General features: G+C 34.3%; 1 protein-coding gene across 2 annotated transcripts in view; it reads left to right on the plus strand.

The window, feature by feature from the left end:
- TMOD3 (tropomodulin 3) overlaps positions 1-21,412 on the plus strand; it is a 75,920-nt gene that overhangs the window by 29,787 nt on the left and 24,721 nt on the right. For both annotated transcript variants that reach the window (XM_074294519.1, XM_074294520.1), the window contains exon 3: positions 3,238-3,394. In XM_074294519.1, coding sequence (XP_074150620.1) covers positions 3,238-3,394 — 157 coding nt within the window. The remainder of the gene's footprint in view (positions 1-3,237; positions 3,395-21,412) is intronic.

Genomic DNA, 21,412 nt, shown 5'->3' on the forward strand with positions numbered 1-21,412 from the left:
TGTGACTATCCTTTATAATAAGTAATTAATAGCAACTAGCATTTATTTAGTCACATTTGACTTTTCCATGACCCTATTTGGAGTTTTCTTGACAAAGATACTGAATTTGATACTTCTTTCTCCAACTTACTTTACTGATGAGGAAACTGATGCAAAGAAGTGTAAGCTACTTATCCAGAATCCCACAACTAGTGTCTGATATTAAATTTGAACTAGACTGCCTAATTTCAGGACTGGCATGCTAGCCACTGTGCCAGCTACTTGCCCCAAAACTAAAGTGTTGTTTTGTTTTGTTTTTTTAAATTTTGTTTTTATACATGTTATCTCATTTGGCCTTCATAATAACCTGGTAGTGCTATTTTATATTATCCTCATGTTATAGAAGCAAAAACTGAAACAGAGAGATTAAGTTAAAAGAATTAAGTGCCTTGATAAAATTACTAAGCCTCCAAGGCTAGGTTTAGACTTCCTGACTACCAATCTAATGCTCTGCCCACTGTGCCTGTTCCCAACAAATGTAGTCATTTAGCCTTTGTTTGAACATCTGAATATGAGACAGTCCGTTCCATTTTCAGATAGTTCTAAATGTTAGGAAGTATTGTTTTACAATAAACTTTGCTAAATAACTTCCACTTTCTCTTTCCACTAAACATGTGTAGAATGTGACTAAATACTTTTCTACATGACAGCCTTTCAAACATTGGGAGATAGCTGTCATGTTCCCTTCCAGCCACCTTGTCTCCAAGCTTACCTAGCCAAAGCCTTTGATATTTCCGTAGTATCACATGCATCTTGGTCTTTCTCCTCTGAATGTATTTCAATCTTTCAATTTCATTGTGGTGGCCAAAATAAATTCAAAAGTGGTCTGACCAGTGCAGTGACATTGTTACTTGTCTTGTTCTAGAGCTCTCTAAATTATAGTGTAAAATTACAATAGCTTTATTGGAAATCAAAACCACACTGCTGGCACACATTGAAGGTGGAGACAGCTTCTCATTCTCATTTTGGTGTGGTTGATTTTTTTTTTTTAACTTTAAATGTAGGAATCCACATTTGTCTGCATTAAAACATCCACTGTTCCTACTTGTTGAGATCTTTTTGGACATTGTCATCCAGTACAACAATACATTTACTGAAAACAAAAATAAATGGTTTGATTTATCATTTAAGTACTTTTTTTTTTTTTTTTTTGGTAACAGAATCCTGTGCCATCCTTTGCAATGAAAACAAAGTTCTTCTTGACAGGAATTTTGCATATACTGTGACATTGGTTTTGTACATATTAAAAAATCTAAGTACTATAAGACTTTCCTTCAATACTTCATCATGGAGTAGAGATGAATCTTGGGTACTTCAAAACTTTCAATGAAAGTTAACCTCTCCCCAAAGGGCTATCACGTGTGCATATCCTTTGACCCAGCAGGGTCTCTTCTGGGTTTATATCCCAAAGAGATCATAATGGAAGGAAAGGGACCCATGTGTGCAAAAATGTTTGTGGCAGCCCTTTTTGTAATGGCAAGAAACTGGAAACTGAGTGGATGTCCATTAGTTAGAAAATACTGAAAATGCAGTTATGGTATATGAATGTTATGGAACATTATTGTTCTATAAGAAATGATCAGCAGGATGATTTCAGAAGGACCTGGAGAGACTTACATGAATGATGCTAAGTGAAGTGAGTAGAACCAATGCGTTGATCAATTCTGATGAACATAGCTTTTTTTTTTTTTTTTTTTTTTTAAACAATGAGGTGATTCAGAGCAATTCCAATGGACTTGTGATCAAGAGAGCCATCTGCATCCAGAGAGAGGACTGAGGGGACTGAATGTGTATCATAATATAGTGCTCTTACTTTTTTCTTGTTTGCTTGATTTTTGTTTTTATTTCTCATTTTTTCTTTTTTTGATCTGATTTCTCTTGTGCATTATGATAATTATGGCTATATATAGAAAAATTGCACATGTTTGAATATATATTGGATTGCTTTCTGCCTAAGGGAGGGGATGGGGGAACGAGGGAGAAAAAATTTGGAACACAAGGTTTTACAAGAGAATGTTGAAAACTATCTTTGCATATATTTTGAAAATAAAAGCTATTGTTTAAAAAAAAAGAAACAAAAAAGAAAGTCAAGCTGTGGAAACTTCTTGAAGTTATAAAGATGTTAGATATGATATACAATAGGTATGGATTCTGCCTGTCATCTAAGGACTAGCCTAGCTAAGTTTGGAGAGGTTCATTACCACATCAACTGCAGAATAGTCAACTTTTACAATCATTCCTGTTCTTAAAGACTTAACTAAAGTTAACTTATTCATTAAGCATAGAAGTACCTACATTGAGGAAATAATAAATCCTTGAAATCTTTAAAGTATTCTTTGAAGTAATTGTAGATATCAAGAAAATTCCTTTTCATTAACATCACAAGGATGTGAAATTAAAGTCTGATATTTTATGTCACTAAAGCATGCGTCTAATAAAATAAATTCTTTGTAGCTAAACTTTTTATAGTTTTAATTGAAGAACTTTAAAATTTGTTCTCATGGATACTATGATATTGTTATGTATTGTTATGTTATCATATACTATGATATATTATGTATCAGCTGCTACGTGGGCTCAAGTATATTCATTCTGCAAATGTACTGCACAGAGATCTCAAACCAGCTAATCTTTTCATTAATGCTGAAGACATGAGGGTCATCTTTCTGAAGGATTGGTTACTAAATGGTACAGATCTCCATGACTTTTACTTTCTCCTAATAACTATACTAAAGCCATTGGCATGTGGGCTGCAGGATACATCTTTGCTGAAATGCTGACTGGGAAAACCCTCTTTGCAGGTGTACATGAACTTGAACAAATGCAGCTGATATTAGAATCTATTCCTGTTTTACATGAGGAAGATCTTCAGGAGCTTCTCAGTGTAATCCCGGTTTACATAAAAAATGATATGACTGAGCCACACAAACCCTTAATTCAGCTATATAGATATATGATATAGAACACTTAATGTTGATAACTGTGATATTGTTGTGTTGTATATTCTGTTTCTACTTAAGTGATAAATTCATTTAAATTTATAAAGTCATTGACCTCATATAATAGCTTTATAGTAAAAGATATTTTCACATAAACAAAATAATCCAATTTATGTGTGATCTAAATATAAATTACCATTGTAATGGTTTTTTTTTTTTTTTTTTTTTTTTTTTTTTTTTTTTCTATTTTGGGGGGTAGAATGCACTTTTACCTGCAGGCTTCCGGCAAAAAAATCAGACTACTAAGAATGCCACAGGACCTTTTGACAGAGAACATCTGCTTTCATACTTGGAGAAGGAAGCGTTGGAACATAAAGATAGGGAAGACTTCGTACCCTTCACTGGAGAAAAAAAAGGTAAATCCAGGGTATTCGAATTATCACTTTACTGAACTTTTTTTTTTTTCTTTTTAGTAAAAATAGAAGAATTCAGACTTTAGAGTTAAATTAATTGCTTTAAAGATTTTAAGTTTTTATAATTGTTATGAAAATTCATTGGAATATTTTGACCCAGTGAAAGATTTCTCACCAATTTGATAAATTAGTAATATTGATTGGCTTCCTGGTTTTGTGAGTCATTACAGTATAAGGGAAAGAGAACTTGATCTTGAAAACCTGGGTTCAAATGGTAACTCTTCACATAATAACTGTGTGACTTTTAAGGGGTCACTTAAGTTTATTGAGCTTCACTTTTCTCAAACTATAAAACAGGGACAATAATACTTACACTACCTATTTATCCCACAGGAATGTGACACAAAATACATAAATTCTTAGTGGAAAATAGCATGGTATCTGGAATTTAAAGGATCTGAGTTTACATGCTAGTTTTGCCTTTTTAGTACCTAAATAAAATTGGACATGCATTGTTAGACTAGCTGAGTGTTAAATTCTTTCTAGCTCTGTATGCTGTGATTTGTCTACCAGTGTTACTATATGCAGATCATTGTGTTGGGGGAGAGAATTTAGATAAGACACAATCCCTACCCTAAGGCTGTTACAAACTATGATTATGATAACATTCTTTATAACGGTTGTAATCATAATTCACCTAACATTTGTTATGAGGACAGCTGAGTGGCACAGTGGATAGGACACCAGGCCTGGAATAAGAATGACCTAAGTTCAAATCCAGCCTCAGATACTTACTAGCTGTGTGACCCTGGGCAAATCACTTAATCCTTTTTGCCTTAATTTCCTCATCTATAAATTGACCTGGAGAAGGAAATGGGCAACCACTTCAATATCTCTGCCAAGAAAACCTGAAATGGGGACATGATTGAAATGACTAATAATCACCATCATTAAACATTTTTATAGTGCTTTGTAGTTAGAGTCCTTTATGTGATTTTATATTGGTATAGATATGTATGTATATACAAATACATACACACATGAATATGTAAAATTTGATTCTCACAACTATGTAAGATAAAAGTTAAGGTATCATCATCATCTGTTCTTGGTTTTCTGCTTTTAGCAGCAATTTCTTATCTATGTCAAATCAGATTTACAAATTGATAAAAGTATCTTGGGATGTAAAAGACTTTACTTTTAGATCCAGTCCTAATACAAAGACATTTCAAAGTATTGTTTGTTTGGGTTTTGTTGTTATTGTTGTTAGACTTCCTGAAAGGAGATGTCTCAACTTTCTAGGTGAACTAGTTTCTCATTTGATGATAATCATTTCAGGAGGTTCTTCTCTGAATCCCATAAGTTATAGTTTGTATCCATTTCATTTTGTTTTGCCCTTATAGGAAATGGAGAATAAATGCTTTTTATCTTTCACATGATAATTATTCTTCTACATGAAGTCAACTAAGACTTTCAGTTTCTAGCTTTCTTTAAATTTTTCTTTTGGGTCTTAGCTCTCTGGCTTTTCAGGTACCATAATCAGTTTTCATTCAAATCTTTTGAAGTGACAAACTGAATTGCCTATCTTTGTATCTTTGTATGAAGCATTTAAGCAGTTGTTAAAATCTCTGAATCTTACCAGTCTACCTTATTGTATTTCTTGATCTTAATGTCACATTATATAGAAGATAATATAACGTTGCAGTAACAATTGTAAAAGTAGAACATAGCTCCTGTTGCTTTCCTTGTTGGTTCACTAAATCCCAAAATCTGATCCTTGTCAGTAACATTCAATAATCTCTTCATACAACCTGGTAAAGCTTTGTGTGGTTGGGAAGCCATAAAATCAGCTTGGCATTCTACAGCCAGAGTTGGTATGACATTTTTAAAAAAATGCCTCCATACAGAGGCCGAGTTTTAAATAATGATGTAGTCATACACCACAAAGAACCAGTTTTTGTGTATTTGGTCTAGAAAAAATGGTTCATTCTGTATTAATTTGGACCGTTAGATCCAGAGCAGAGCAAGAATGATTAATCACCTTCCACATCATCTTTATCTACAAAAGATATAATAATTAACCTGTTCTATGGCTTGTGTTACAGGTATATTTCAAAAGGGATAAAGTTTTAAAAAGAGAAGGTGAGATGTTGAAAAGAAGAGGTACAAAGGAAAGAGAGAATTTGAAAAATATTTTATACATCAGGAAGCAGGTTATATAAAGAAAAACCTTAATGCATTAAAATTACTCCTTTGTTTTTGGGGTAGAAAAAAATAATAATTGACTTGGCAGGGAGAAGTTTGGATAGAGTATACAAGAAATTAAAAAAAAATAAAAAAATTTGTCAAAATAGTTCAGTAGTGTTTATACAACTATAAAATAACAGCCAGTAGAAGCAGCCAGGATTGTTGTTTGTATAATAGTTCATTTAAATGTATGGTAAAAATCCAAACCTATATTTGTGCCAAAGAGTAAATTCAATGTGACAAGATTCTTACTATTTTTTCAAAATCACTATCTGATGTGAACCAGGTTAACAATTTTTGACCCAAGTACCTTTGAATCATAGAATGATAAGCATTTAGAATTGGAAGAGACCTTAAAGATCATTTAGTCTAACTCACTTCATGGATGAAGAAACAAGGACCTAGAGTAGTTAAGCAGCTGTTTTTCTTCATTGTCACATCTCATTGTGCTAATACAAGTTTGTTACTACCACAGATGTTCATCATTGAGTGATACTCAAAATTCCCTTTCCTTTTCATAGCATATAGAATCTAAGTTGTAAACTAGCCAAATTAATGGGAAAAATTTTTTTGGATTATTTTTAGTTGTTTCAATTTTGTACTGGCAAAAACCTCTTCTAATAGGATTCTAATTTAATACTACACCAGGAAAAGAGTTAGGAGGCGATGTCTTCCAAAAAGAAGTCTGCAAAAATAGCATTCTGCCTATGGGTATTATAGTAGCGAGGTTAAAAAATAATAATAATGATAATAAATATAGCTTTGTGAGTCAGTGAGTTCTCAACATTGTTTTATGCTGAGATGTAATCATCATTAAATGCTCACTGTCTCTTTTTTTATATCTCTTCCTGGGATGTCCCCAAATTATAAAACATTAGCCCAAGGCTAACTGACATAATTGAATTCTGTCATCATTAAGTAGCACAGTGGATAGAATGCTTGGCCTGGAGTTGGGAAAAATCATCTTTTTAAGTCCAAATCTGACCTGAGACAGTTACTAAATGTAGGACCCTGGACAAGTCACCCCTGTTTGTCTCATTTTCCTCATCCATAAAATGAGCTAAAGAAATAATTGGCAAACTACTCCAGTATCTTTGTTAAGAAAACCTCAAAAGGGATCACCAAGAATAAGACAATAACTGAAAAACTATTAAATAACAAAAAGAGGTTTTTAATATTTATACATATATAAGTTTAACTTTGACTAAGATGAGTGATTACTAGCCATATTTTTTTTTCCTAATAAATTCTACTTCTTATCCTTGTTGTTGTGTTTGTATATCTTTTTTTTTTTCTTTTTTTTCCCCCTTATCCCTGCTAACTCTTCTACTTTAATTCTGCTCCTTAATTTGCCTTGCTGTTACTTAACCTCTCCCCACCCATGGATCCCTCCCTTGTTTTCTTTTCTTTTTTTCTTCTCTTTCTTTCTTTCTTTCTTTTTTTTTTTTTTTTTTTGACAGAATATAGTGGGGGGAAGGGATTTAAGTAAGAGAGGGCTTTGCAAAGCCACCTCCCTCACTTTTCCTTCAGAGCCACCTGGGTCCAATCCTTTGTCTTCTTTTCTTGCCTTTATTTCTCCCTTTATTTCTTCCCCCTTATTTTGGAGGGTGCTTATACCTTTCATGGTATATATGTAGCGTTGTCTATTTAACCCATTTCTAATGTGGGTAGATTTTCAAAACTATGAGCCCTCCTTTCTCCTTCTAATGCTTCCATGTCTATTCTCCCTCTGTACCTCATTTGTATAATTATTTTTACCTTTTCTAAACACTTGCTTTTTAGAGTTGGAGCATACTCAGTTCTGCCCCAATCTTTTTTTTGAGCTACCCAATTACCTATATCAATCACATGGAATATATTTCCATGTAAAAAACATAAAAACTTTGTCCATGTTAATTCTGTGAAATGAATCTTTAATATTGGCAACTTTTCTATTGAGTTCAGGTTTGATTGAAAGTCCTGAAAATATACAAGTTCATTGAATATTCAATGAATTTTTTTGCATTCAACATTATGTATAATTTTGTTGGATATGATATTTTTGGCGGTGGGCCTAGTTCTTTGATTGCTGGTATATGTAATTTCAGGATCTGTGTTTTTTTTATTGTGTCTGCTGATAGGTCCTGTACGCTTCTAATTGTAGTTCTAGCATGTTTGAATGTTTTTCTTGTTTCTTGCAAAATTTTCTAGTTGATCTGGGGATTTTTTAATTTGGCAATAGTATTCCTAAGTGTTTTCCACAAAGGGTCTCTTGGAAGTGGTGATTAGTGGATTTTTTCTATTTCTACTTTCCCCTCATGTTGTATCATTCTATTATAATTTTCTTGGATTATTTCTTACATTATTGTATCATGGTTTTTTTGTTGGTCACAACTTTTAAGTAGTCCAGTTATTCTTATATTTTCTCTTCTTGATCTATTCTCCAGCTCAGTTGTTTTTCTTATAAGATGTTTTGCATTCTTTCCTGTTTTTTTCATTCTTTATATTGTTTTGATATTTCTTGGTCTCTTACAGCTTCACTGGCATTCCCTTAACCAATTCTAATTTTCAAAGACTATATCTCTTTTTATAGTTGGATAACTTTTTTCCCCCCATACTTTTCTTGTTTTTCTTGGATGGTTTTTATTTATTTATTTTGGTTTTTCCTCAATGTCTCATTTTATTTTTAAAATCTTTTTTGAGTTCTTCTATAATTTCTCTCTGGGCAGGGGCTCTTTGACATTACTCTTTGGAGCAGAAGAAGCTTTTTTTACTTCATTGCCCTCTGAAGATGAACCATGAACTTTCCTATTCCCACAGATTTCTATAGTCAGAGTATTTCTTTCTCTTTCTTTCTTTCTTTCTTTCTTTCTTTCTTTCTTTCTTTCTTTCTTTCTTTCTTTCTTTCTTTCTTTCTTTCTTTCTTTCTTTCTTTCTTTCTTTCTTTCTTTCTTTCTTTCTTTCTTTCTTTCTTTCTTTCTTTCTTTTCTTTTCTTTCTTTCTTTCTTTTCTTTCTTTTCTTTCTTTCTTGTAGTGTAAACACTTTTTTTAATCATGGGATGGGGGGAGTGTCTCTGCCTTCTCTTCAGCTCTCTTCTCTGGCCTGGAACCCCAAACCAAGTGCTCTCCTCTCCTGTAAGCGCCTGCAGCCAGGAACACTCTTCCACCTCTGCCCCTGCATTCTCCAAGGGCTGCCTCCTTCTCACCCAAGGCTATATCCCTGCAGCACATCAGGGCCTAGTGTTCCTAATCAGCAGAGGGTCCCTCAAGTCTTCCCAGCCTCAGGCCTTCAACTCCATCAGCTGTCCCAAACAGCTTCTGAGATTCGTTCAGAGGCTCCTGCCCAAACCCCCTGCCAAACCCAGCTCACCCCTGGACTCCTCACTTGGCATTTCTATGGAGCTAGCTTCAGGAGGATCCCGTTCTGCCCTAAGTCCCTGCTCACCCCAAAGCCCAAATATGTTCTATTTTGGGGAGAGATTTGGAGAGCTTGAAATGTATTTGACCTACTCTGTCATCTTTCCAATCATCCCCTAAGAGCTTCCAAGATCTGAAGAAGACTAGAAATGTATAGGGCTCCAGATATTTTCAAGGTAGAAACTCAACCAAAAATTAGAGTGATATTCAAAGGAAAACTTCTTCATCTAAAATAATACAAAATTTCAATCAAAGTAGTACGATTTTAGGACAGAATACAAAGATCACATAGATTCATTCATTTTAATAGAGTAGAAAGTTTTAGGTGGCTTGCTTAAAGTTACACAGCTAATCCTTTTTAAAAAATCACTAAGGGGGGCAGCTAGGTGGCACAGGTGGAGCACGAGCCTTGAATTCAGGAGGATCTGAGTTTAAATCTGTTCTCAGACACTTAACACTTCCTAGCTGTGTGACCCTGGGCAAGTCACTTAACCCCAGCCTCAGGGGGGAAAAAAATATATATATATATATATATATATTATTCGTACTTCTCCAAATTCATCAGTGCTACTGTGATTAAAAATCAACAAAAAGTTGGTGTGTTTTTTTTTATATTTAGTATTTATTTTCCCTTCTTCTAATTTCTCCCCCAGTTAAAAGAAAAGCAAACCCTTGTAACAAAGATGCATAGTCAAGCAAAAACATCATGTAGTTGGTTCATAGATCAGTAGAAAAAACAACAATTTATTTTCTAAACATTTTAGTATCATATTTGTTGAAGAATTTAGAGTCAAAAAGAATATTACTCTACAGATTAGGAAACTGAGGCACAAAGAAAGAAAATTACTTGCCCAAACAAATTTATATAGACATTGCTTTTCCATACAAATTGTACACTATTCCACACAGTCATTGAATATAGATTCACAGGTTCACAAAGATTTTTTAAAAATCATATTTTTAACAGATAAAAACTAAGTGAGAGAAACTTTAATATGAAGTATTCTATAAAAATAAACACTGTACAACTGTGTATGCAAAATAAATTTTTGTTCCTCAATAACTTATCTACTTGAATTTGTGTCTCATCACCCAAGCAGGAAATGAGATAAAACTTTAAAAAGACACAAAAGGAAATAGAAAAAAAACCTTGTTAAAATAGTATTTCTTTATCCCTTTTTTTTACTTTTCTCTCTGCCATTATTTTTGCATCTCCTTTTCTTGGTGTTGGCTCATGTTTCTTGACGATTATTCCCTTTTCTCCCCATTCCCTCTATTCTTCTAATACTCTCTATTTAACAACTAAAGGTAAGCCATATATTATCTTAATCTTATTATGGTAAAGTAGAAAATTTTGGATTGGAATATGTGGGGTTCAAATCCTGGCTTTCCCTCTTATAGTTGCTGATCTTAACTTTAACAAAACTTTGCTATATCTCAGTTTCTTAATAGGTAAAATAGAACTAATAATAGCTGTACCAACTATGCTATAGGTTTATGAGAAAAGAACATTACAGATGTTCTTGAATGTAATCTTTGACAACACTTTGACTTATTTGTATGTTATAAGTTGTTTATTTGTATGTTATAAGTTGTATACCTGTTATGATAATATAATATTATAAATGTATTCTATATAATTACATGTTTATGTGTAAAATACCATATACTATGACTATATAATTGTTGTGTGGGTTAGAAATAGGACATTTATATATTATAAATAATTGTAGCCATAAAAATCTAGAAAACATATTTTTGTATGTGTGTGCATATATATGTATATACACATACACACACATATATATACATCCCTTAAGGAAGCAGTTTGGTATAGTGGAAAGAGCACTGACCTTACAATGATAGAACTAGAGCTTGAATTCTGTCATTTAATTCTGTAAAATTAGGAGATTTGGACTAGATTACCTCTAACTTTCCTTAGAACTCTAAATCTATGATCCTACGATTCTACGATCTGATGATGATATGAGCTTTTTTAAAAGATACCAATAGAGTTACATGATAAAATAACTGGAAAATATCAGAATATTAGTTAACTTTTTGAGAGGCATGAATTGATTGTGCATGTGTCCAAATTCACCTAATAATAATAGTGATATTTATATAATATTTACTTTGTGCCAGGCATTGTACTAAGTGTTTTCCAATTATCTCATTTGATTTTCTCAGCTGCTCTGGGAGATAAGTGCCAATATTATCCCCATTTTCAGTTAATATAGCTGTAATAACAAGTGTTTAAAAGTAGTTTTGTATATCATAGTTTTCTTGGCTCTGACTTCATAAAATATAGTATACTTAATAAATTCAAGAAGCATTTATTAAAATTATTTTTTAAAGAAGCATTTCTTTGGAGTAAACTTTGTTTATCTATCTCAGTTGCACAAAAAATTAGCCAGTAGCCCATGGGCAATATAAAGAGCCAGAAAAAAATTAACCTGTATAGGTAAAAAATATGCAAGTTTCTCTAAGTACAACTAGAGATGCCTGCAATACTCTTTATCTAAGTTTAACAAATCTCACAAGAAAGCCTCAGTATGGTCATAAAACTAGATCGTAGATCTTGGAAGCAAATAGGATTGTCAGTGACTTGTGTGGGTAGGACAGAGCCCAAGCCCAAGGAATTTCAAAATTTATATTGCTTTTTCCTGATAAACCATCTTCTATTCTGAAGAGCCATCATTTTGAACTTCTCTAAAAATCTTCCACGTTTCTAGGGCAGATACACCCTGAGAGGTTGAAGTTGATGCAAGAACCCAAATAACTAAGGCTGAGACCAAGTAGAGTCAACAACTCCATTCAGAAATGCAGCTGAGAGAGGGACTTGGATCTGTCACAAAGCCCCAATTCAGGAACTGATGCTAATCAATAAGCAAGATACTACTGTAAAGAATTCCATATCCAGAGATAACTAAAAATCTATCCTAGAAAATGGGTTACAGAGACTCAAAAAAAAAAAAAAAATGTGGATATTTATAAGAACAACATGAATACCCAGAAGAAATTAAGAGAAGAAAAATGAAATAAAAGCTTTGGGGGAAAGAATTGGAAGGAGAATAAATTATTTGGAGCAGTGTCAAACCTTATCTAAGGAACAAACTTTCCTAAAATCACAATAGACCTAATAGAAATCAGTTTCCTGGTTCCCGGCCCAGCACTTTATCCATTGTGCCACCTAGCTGCTCCAAATAAAAATAAAGCATGCAAAAGATGTAGCAAAAAAAAGTACTTATAATAAGACTTGGCACCTGATGGAATATGTAGGTGAAAAAGCCAAGGATACTACTGATATTAAACCTGGGTCCCTCAACAGCAATTAAGGAGCTAAAAAAAAATCTAGCAATCATCTGCATGGGAATAACTGATGAAAGAGGGTATTAGAGAAATAGAAGGAGAGAGGAGAAAAGAGAATAGTAGTCAGGAAACATTCACAAGTGTTTGTTCCACTTCTGTGTTTGAGAGCTCTGCATCTCCTTCATCTGCTCATAATAGTTTATTTTTCCAGCTTCCTGATCAGACCTCACTCCTCTTCACTGTGTGAAACTGAGGAGAGAAACTGAGGCGAATACAGACTGGTTTAATTTTAAAATGGAGAGTTTAATAAGCCAGCTGACTGCATGGGAATGTGCTCCAAAGCACACGGTCCCAGAGACACTGTAGGTTGTAGCTGACTAGGGTTTGCAAGCAGAAGCTGAGTGTGCAGTTAGCCTAACATCTTGCAGCTGCTGTTATCTTTGGGGAAATACTTCAAAGTCAGAACAGGGAAACAAAGGCATATGAGGGAGGCAAGGACACTGGGAGGATAGGAGCCATAATTTCAGGGAAGGACAAGCCTGTCAAGATAGGAGAACATAACTTAAACCTTGAGAGGATAGGAGGCAAGATAGGAAAGTATCTTGTCAAGGACAGGGGACAGTGAGGTGTGGGACAATACTCAAAATCCTGAGGGAGGAAGGGGTCATCCTAGTGAGGGTAGAGATAGGGAAGCGGGCACCTGGACGATGTTTTTGTTTGTTTGTTTTTGCTATCCTTCGTTGTTGCACAGTAGTATGTAAAAAGGCGCGTCGGAATCTCAAGATTTAGGGTTCTCTTCTCAATTTTCCCAAACCATTGCAAAAAGGGAGTGGGGGGGGAACTGTGGTCTGTTATGCAGGGCTCAACTGTAATGTTTATGCTCCCTCCCTCCCTCAGTATTCTCCCAAATTATTGCTACTGCTAGACCTACACTTTCCTGCCATGGACGGGACTCTTGTATTGATTCCGATTCATACTGTTCTCCTCTATACTATTCTTTGTTGCCAGATCACACTTCGCAAAACCTCAACTCTGGATTAACCCTAACAATGGTCTTCTTTTCATTTGGACTGCTGAAGGGGACTGGATAAAATAATGAAACTTTCCTGGGTCTACAGTAGTTTTATGCTAGCTAGTCTCATTGGATCCTCACTATAGCAAGCAGTCATTCTACTGCTTCTAAGAGATTTGCTATCTCATTCACCTCAATCGCTGTTCTAAACTTCTTTCTTCAAGTCACTTGAGCCATTCCTTCCTCCACTAAGGTCTTCAACTCATACTTCATCTAAAAAAAAAACCAAAAACACGAACCCATTTGCTGAGAATACCCTTTTCTCCTTCCTCCTTCATATTTCATATCCCTCTAAACATTTCCTCCTACACTCCACTTTCAGATGATAAAGAGGCCCTTCTTCCTGCCAAGGCCAATCCACACACACACACACACACATACATATATATATCTCCTTAATTCCATCTCATGTCATCTTCTCTACTAGATTGCTGCCATCATCATTCTCACTTTTTCTCTAATTGCCAGTTTCTCTTTGTTCTAGTCTATTGACACTTTCTCTCCTCCCTATAAGCAAACCAGATTTCCTCATTCTTAAAAAACTCTCACTAGCTCCTACCATGTCACCCAGCTATCTTTCTAATCTTTTTCTCTTTCTCAGCCAAATTTCCTGAAAAAGTATGTATAGTGGATGTCTCCACTTTTTCTCCACTTCATTCAATTGAAAGTGCACACACCAAAGTGAACAATGAACTCTGTCTGAATTGCCAAATCTATTGAACTTTTCTTAGTCATCATCCTTTTCTATTTCTCTGCAACATTTGACAGTTTACTACCTTCCTCTAGAAGCTCTTTTCTTTGGATTATGTGATTCTGTTCTCTCTTGATTTGATTTGCCTTTTATTCAGTCTCTTTTGCTATATCTTCCTTCATGTCATAATTTTGAATGCTCCCCAAGGCTGTATCCTAGGCCTTTTTCTCTTTTCTCTCTATATTGTCTCACTTGTTGATCACATCAATTGTCATGGATTGTTATCCCCATGCAAATGATTGCTGGATCTTTTTTTTTTTTTTTTTTTTTTTGAACTTTAATTGATGTTGAGGGGATCACCTTCCCTCTAGATTATCCAGTTTTGAAATCTCAGTGTCATCTTTGGCTCCTCTTTCTTGTTCATCTGCATATTCCATCACTTGTCAAATCTTACTCCTCTTCTTCCCCATCCCCCTTTCTCCTTCCTCCTCTTCCTCTTTCTTCTCCAGCTAGGTAGGTAGCACAATGGACAAAGTTCTGTGCCTGAAACCCAGGGAAATATCTTTCTGTGTTCAAATTTGGCCTCACAAGCCTACTATTGGACAAGTAACTTGACCCTGTTTGCCTCAGTTCCTTAATCTGTAAAATGAACTAGAGAAGGAAATCCGCTTGAATATCTTTGTCTAAAAAACCCTAATTAGGATCAGAAAAAGACACAACTGAAAATGATTCAACAATTATATTTATGTTCACACAGTTATTATTGTAGTTCAGGCCCTCATCACACTATTCCAGTAACTTTCTAACCATTCCAACACATCTGCCGGTGAATTTTCTAAAGCAAAGTTCTTCTTATAATTCTTCCAATAAAGTCTAATGAATGCTTTCTATTAATTACCACCAGAATCAAATATAAAGTCCTTTTCATTTAAAGCTCTTCACAACTTAGCTTCTTCTTTTTTCTAATTATCTTACATTTTATTCTAACCTATCCACCTATGTACTCTGTAGTTCAACCATACATTTTTAGTTGATATCCCTTTAACACAACACTCCATTTTTGTCTCATTCACTGACTTTGGACTGGCTGTTCACAATGCATGAATTCTCAGCCTTCAAGTGTTAGAATCCTTGGCTTTTTAAAGACTCAACTAAAAGTGCTACCTCCTCCAGAATCTTTCCCCAGTGCTAGTACCTTCTGCTTTAAAGTTACTTTCCCCTGTGATTTTTTTATTGTTCTGAATTAGCTCTTTTCCATAAGAATGTAAACTCCTTGAGGGTAGGAACTGTTTCAGTTTTCCCTGCAGACTGCTTAGTGCACAGTAAGCATTTAATAGATATAGATATATTTGTTTTTGTTTCACAAAATGAAAAACATTAGAAAAAATCAAAAGATTGAAAAATAGACCATAATATACATTATATGTTACCTAAAACAATTAAATTAAGAATCCTCAAGCTCCCTGACAACATGATTTTTTAAAATCTGTACACTATATTCTACAAAATTGCAAATTAAAGCTGCCTTGATTTGTAAGGACCAGAGAGCAAAGTAAAAATAGACTCCACTAAAAGACCAAAATAGAAAATATTTCTTTTAAAAAATACCAAAAGGAAATATTTCAAAAGTGTTTTGTTCAAAATCCAGAGCTGCGAGGTCACAAAAATAATCTTATTTGAGTACAGAGGAATGACCATCAAGATTCCACAAGATCTGGTAATTTTTTTTTAAATTGGGGGATATACCACCCTGAAAGACAAAAAAATATAGATTTGTAGCCAAGAAGAATTTATCCTGCAAAGCTCAGTTTAATTCTACACAAGAAAATAAAATAGATATTTAATAGAATAGGGAACTTTCAAACATTCCTGATAAAAAAACATTAGAATGTGTATCAACTGAAGTGAAAACACAGAGGATTGGATGTGGGCACACACCCTTTCCCTTTCCCCCCTCTCCATTTATACACAAAGAGTTAAGTATAAAGATAAATCAGATCCAATTGGGAAATAAAATAAATTTTAGAGGGAGGATAATACTGACGAGGTATTAGTCATAAGCAAAACAACTTGGACTTCTAAGGGCAAAATAATTTCAGAAAATCCTGGAAGTATTTGTATATACTGAAGCAGAATGAAGTGAATAAAAGCCAGGAGAATAGTTTATACAAAGATGATAATGTAAAAAAAAAAAAAAAAATCTTCTTATTAAAGAAATGACATTGTATCTCCAATAGACTTCTTGACTGAGAAGTAATGGATTCAAGGTGGAGAAAGAATCACATTTTTAAATATAGTTACTATGTGAATTTGTTTTGCTTAACTAAGTTTATTTGTTATTAAGGTTTTTTGTTTTTTTTTTTTTACTTTATATTTGGGGGTTGGGGGTGTTGGTGAGAAAGGAACTAACAACAAACAAGAAAAAGGCCATTGAAGCATTCATGGTTACGACGTTCATAACGGGGAAAACAATGAAGTTACAGGAAAGTTCTACTCAAAATAGGACATTTTGAATAGAGTTTAGGGAAGACTACATGTGAGAGACAGTTTCTAATCTGTGTCTTGAAGGAAGAGGAAGGATTCTGAAAGGCAAAGATGAGGAAACAAGGCATCCCAATATGGGGAACAGACATTGCATATACACAGAGGCAGAAATGTTGGATTTGAGAAATAACTAGTCATAGGATAGTTTGGCTAGATATCATATTATTAAAAAAGGAAAAAAGGAAGTAATGTGAAATAAGGCTTGAAGGGTAAGTTGGAACCATTAAGAGGAACCCATAAAAGATTTATATTTTGTTCTAAAAGAATTGTGAAATCTTAGAATTGGAAGAGAGAGTCATCCTTTTACTGTGGAAGAACTCACTACTTCCCAAAGTAGCTCATTCTACTTTTGGAAAGTTGTCATTATTAGGAAGAGTCTTCTCTCTTCTCATTAAACTTTAATTGTTCTTAGTCCTGCCCTCTGGGGTAAAGCAGAAGTTTTCTTTTATGGGAGATGGTATCTTCTCTCCCTTTCCCTCCTTACCCTCAGGTCTTCCCCAGGCTAAATAATCTTTTTCTCAGCCTTTTCATATAGTGAAATTGACTTTTCTGGTTGTTTCTTTTCTGAATATGTTCCAATTTATGTGTTTTTCCTAAAATTTTGGTCCCAGAACTGAATGTAACACTTGGTGCAGAATTGTCTGATCAGAGCATTTTGGACACTATAGCTTTTTTAATGAAACTTAAACTTATGTCAGTTTTCTTATATGCTACAAACTCATCTTTTTTTAAATGAATTTAGTATAATCCTAGCATGAGTATTAAATGAGGAGCAACATAACAAACAAAGTTAATTTACATGGATCTCTGTATTTGTAGTTATATGTGTATATAGTACAGGTATATATCCATACGAAGTACTTTTTTTCCCCTGAGGCAATTAGGGTTAAGTGACTTGCCTAGGGTCACAGCTAGAAAGTGTTAAGTATCTGGGGTCACATTTGAACTCTAATCCTCTGAACTCTGGTGACTTAAGGGCTGCTGCTCTATCCATTGAGCCACCTAGCTGCCCCCATATACAGTACTTTTAATCCTCATACTTGTTTTTAAAATACTAAACTTAAATAATTTTAATTATTTTATTTCTTTATTTCTCCCTTCTCCCATTAGCCCAGTTGTTACTTCATTATTACTCTGATAGATTTGCATCTCATTAATGTAGTCATTTTCTCCAATTGTGTAGATCAAACTCATACATACTTTTTAATCTCATGTAGCTTTTTTTCTTTGTTCTGCTATAAATCCTTTATGAGGGATCTTCCTAATGTCCTGGGAGTCCTTCTCTAGGTCTCTTAACATCATATAAATACTTTTGAAGCACCTGATATATTCACATTTACCATATCCCTCTTCTTTTAGGTGTAGGTCAGTACTTGGAATTTTGAGTCTTTGGAGATAGTAGTTTCATTATTCCAGTAATATAATACTATCAGATTATTATGTTAGAAAATGGGGGTTTTATTTTTGTTTACAGGAGAACCCTGGAGTCATAAAAGCACTGTTATATCTCCCGAAAGTTCTTTTTTCTTTTTTTACTTTTAGCATTTTTAAAATTTTGAGTTCTAAATTCTTTCTCCCTCTCCCATTCCCTCCCCCCATAAGAAATCAAGCAATATGATATTAACTCATATGTGAAATCATAACATTTCCATATTAGCAAGAAAAATAAAGTGAGAAAATTGTATTTAAGTTTACACTCAGAGTTTATCTAGTTCTCTCCAGAGGTAGATAGCATTTTTTCATCATCAATCCTTTGGAATTATCTTTGATTATTGTATTGATCAGACTAACCAAATCTTTCACAGCTGATCATCAGTACAGCGTTTGCTGTTACTATGCACAATCATCTCTTTATTCTTCTCTTTTCATTTTGCATTAGTTTATATAGGTCTTGCCATATTTTTTCTGAAGCTGCCCTTCCTTGTCATTTTTTATGGGCAAAATAATACTCCCTTATTGCAACACTCCATCACAGTCACATGCCACAATTTATTCATCCATTCCCTAACTGAGGAACATCCCCACAGTTTATAATTTTTTGCAACCACAAAAAGAGCTACTATAAATATTTTTATACATATAGGTCTATTTCATTTTTCTTTGATTTCTTTGAGATACAGACCCAATGGTAGTATCGTTGGGTCAATGAGTATACATAATTTTGTAGTCCTTTGGACCTAGTTGCAAATTGTTCATCATAATGTGAATTACTAGTTCACTACTCCACTGATGATTCATTATTTACCTATTTTCCCCTGTCTTCTCCAGCATTTGTAATTTCTCATAGGTAGTTCTTTTAATTTGCCTTTCTTTAATCAATAATGATTTAGAGCATTTTTTCCCCATAAGACTATAGATAGTTTTGATTTCTTCTGAAGACAGCTTCTCTTTTATCCTCTGATCATTTATCAAATGGAGAATGATTCTTATTTCTAGAAATTTGGCTCAGTACTATCCACAGTATATATTTGAGAATGGAAGTCTTTATCAGAGAAACTTGCTGTAAATTTTCATATTACTTCATTATTTATGGTATCTTTTAGAAAAATATCTCTTTTCTGCTTATCTTTTTAATTAATTAAAGTAAATTTTAATTAAATTTAATTTTTTCCATTTTGTATTAGACTATGATTGCAACCCCTGTCTTTTTATTTTTATTTATTTTTTTTAAACTTTAGCTGAAATATATTAGATTCTGCTCCAGTCCTTTAACTCTTTTTCAGTTTCAAGGGTGTCTCTTGTAAACAACATATTGTCAGATTCTGGTTTCTAATCTGTTCTGTTATCCACTTCTGTTTTATGGCTGAGCTCATCCCATTCACATTTATATTTATTGCATATTTTCCACCATTCCATTTTATCTCATTCCTCCTTAAAAGTTTATTTTGCTTCTAACCAGTGCTTTCCTTAATCTGCCCTCTCTTTTTTAATCCTCCCCTTCTTTTAATCTACTCTCTCCCCTGTTTCCATATTGGATAAGTTAAGATGTCTATACACAACTGAGTGTCTATATATTCTTCCCTCTTTGAACCAATTCTGATAAGAGTAAGATTCAAGCATTGCCATGTTTCCTGTTTCCACTATAAAATTGCTTGCATGTTTCTTTTTTGTGAGAAAAAATTTCTTACTCTGCCTCTTCTTCTCCCAGTGCATCCTTCTTCCTTATTCTTCATTTTTTTGGGGAACTTTTTCCAATGTAATTGACTCACACCCATGCTCTCTGTCTATGTAAACTCTAATTTCCATAATAATGATGAAGTTCTTAGGAGTTATATGAATCATCTTCCTTTGTAGAAATAGAAATGGTTTTAACCTATTGAGTTCCTTATGATTTTTCTTTCTTGAGTCCTCTATCATAATGTTACATTTTCTATTCATCTCTGGTCTTTTTATCAGAAATGCTTGAAAGTACATTCTTTTATTAAATATCCATTTTCCCCTATAAAAGATTATATTTTTACAAGTAGGTTATTCTTTATTGTAATCCTAACTCTTTTGCCTTCCAGAACATATAAATGATTTCCAGCACTTAGCACAGTGTCTGGCACATAGAAGACATTTAATAAATGTTTATTGATGAATTGAATCTTTCCAGCTGCAGTCCTATATCCTGTTTATTCAACATAGAAAATTGATGTCCTACGGGACATCATCACCATCAATGGTGTATACAGAAAAGACAAGACAGAGACTTTGGCTGTAGTGGGGATAGGGATAGATGGGAATGTTTGGGGGGGGGGGTGATGACACAGATACATATGGGCATATGACACAGATGATTATTCAGGAAAGGAGATTGAGAAGGAGGAGATAGGTAGGAGGAGAACTGTTAGGATTACTAGGTGCTAACTCGGACTTTTGAGGGTCTGAGGCTCAAGTCCCTGTTTGGGCACCAAAATGTAAAGTCCGGGCTAGCTCCCTGAAGGGCTCAGAATCATCCAGAATCGGATAAGCAAAAGTCCTTGCCCCACATTGGACACCAAAATGTAATATTCTGTTGTCTCTAGATTGTGATCATTCTCTGGGGTCAGATCTCTTGGGAAGCTTTTGGGGAGACAGCCTTGGCTTTAGTTTCAGTTCAATAATCCTGTCAGAACGTCTCCAGCCAGCTTCAGTCTCTAGCTCCCTCTGAATCCAAAGCTTCCAGCCAGCAAGAAGGTAGACGTGGGAATCAATCTTGACTCTGAATCTCCTAGAGTGTGGGAATCAGATTCTTCCTCCTAGAGTGGGGATTGTGGGTTTTCCAGAACTCAGTCCTACATGTGAATCTCCCAGAAGTCCATGAGCAGGCTTTTCCTTTAGACTTGTGAATCTGCTGAACTTTAGACTTGCAAATCCACTGAATCCTCCTCCAGCTTCCCTGAAGTTCTTCTGGGAAGTCTTGTCCTTGACCCTTCCAGACTGCCTTCTTCCAGACTGACTTCTAGACTCAACGTTGGCTCCTTTTATCCTCCCAAAGAATGGGCTTGTGGGTACTCTCATGGGCTTGTGGGGACTTTTTACAGACCAATGAGCAAGCTCCTTTTAATGGTGTCAACTAAAGGTGTGAACTCTGAGCTAGAGAATTGTTAAGTACAATACTAAATTAGACAACCAAATTAGCACCTAGTAATCCTAACAGAGAATCGGGAGAGAGAAATGAGCAGAAATTTCAGTGGAGAAAAGTATCCAGATGGAGAGCATGGGCAATAGTGTCAGATACTACAGAGATCAAAAGAATACAGATTGTGGAGAGGCCATTAGATTTGACAATTTGGGT

This window comes from Sminthopsis crassicaudata, chromosome 2 (genome assembly GCF_048593235.1).
Source record: "Sminthopsis crassicaudata isolate SCR6 chromosome 2, ASM4859323v1, whole genome shotgun sequence".
In the NCBI taxonomy this organism is placed as follows: Eukaryota; Metazoa; Chordata; class Mammalia; order Dasyuromorphia; family Dasyuridae; genus Sminthopsis; species Sminthopsis crassicaudata.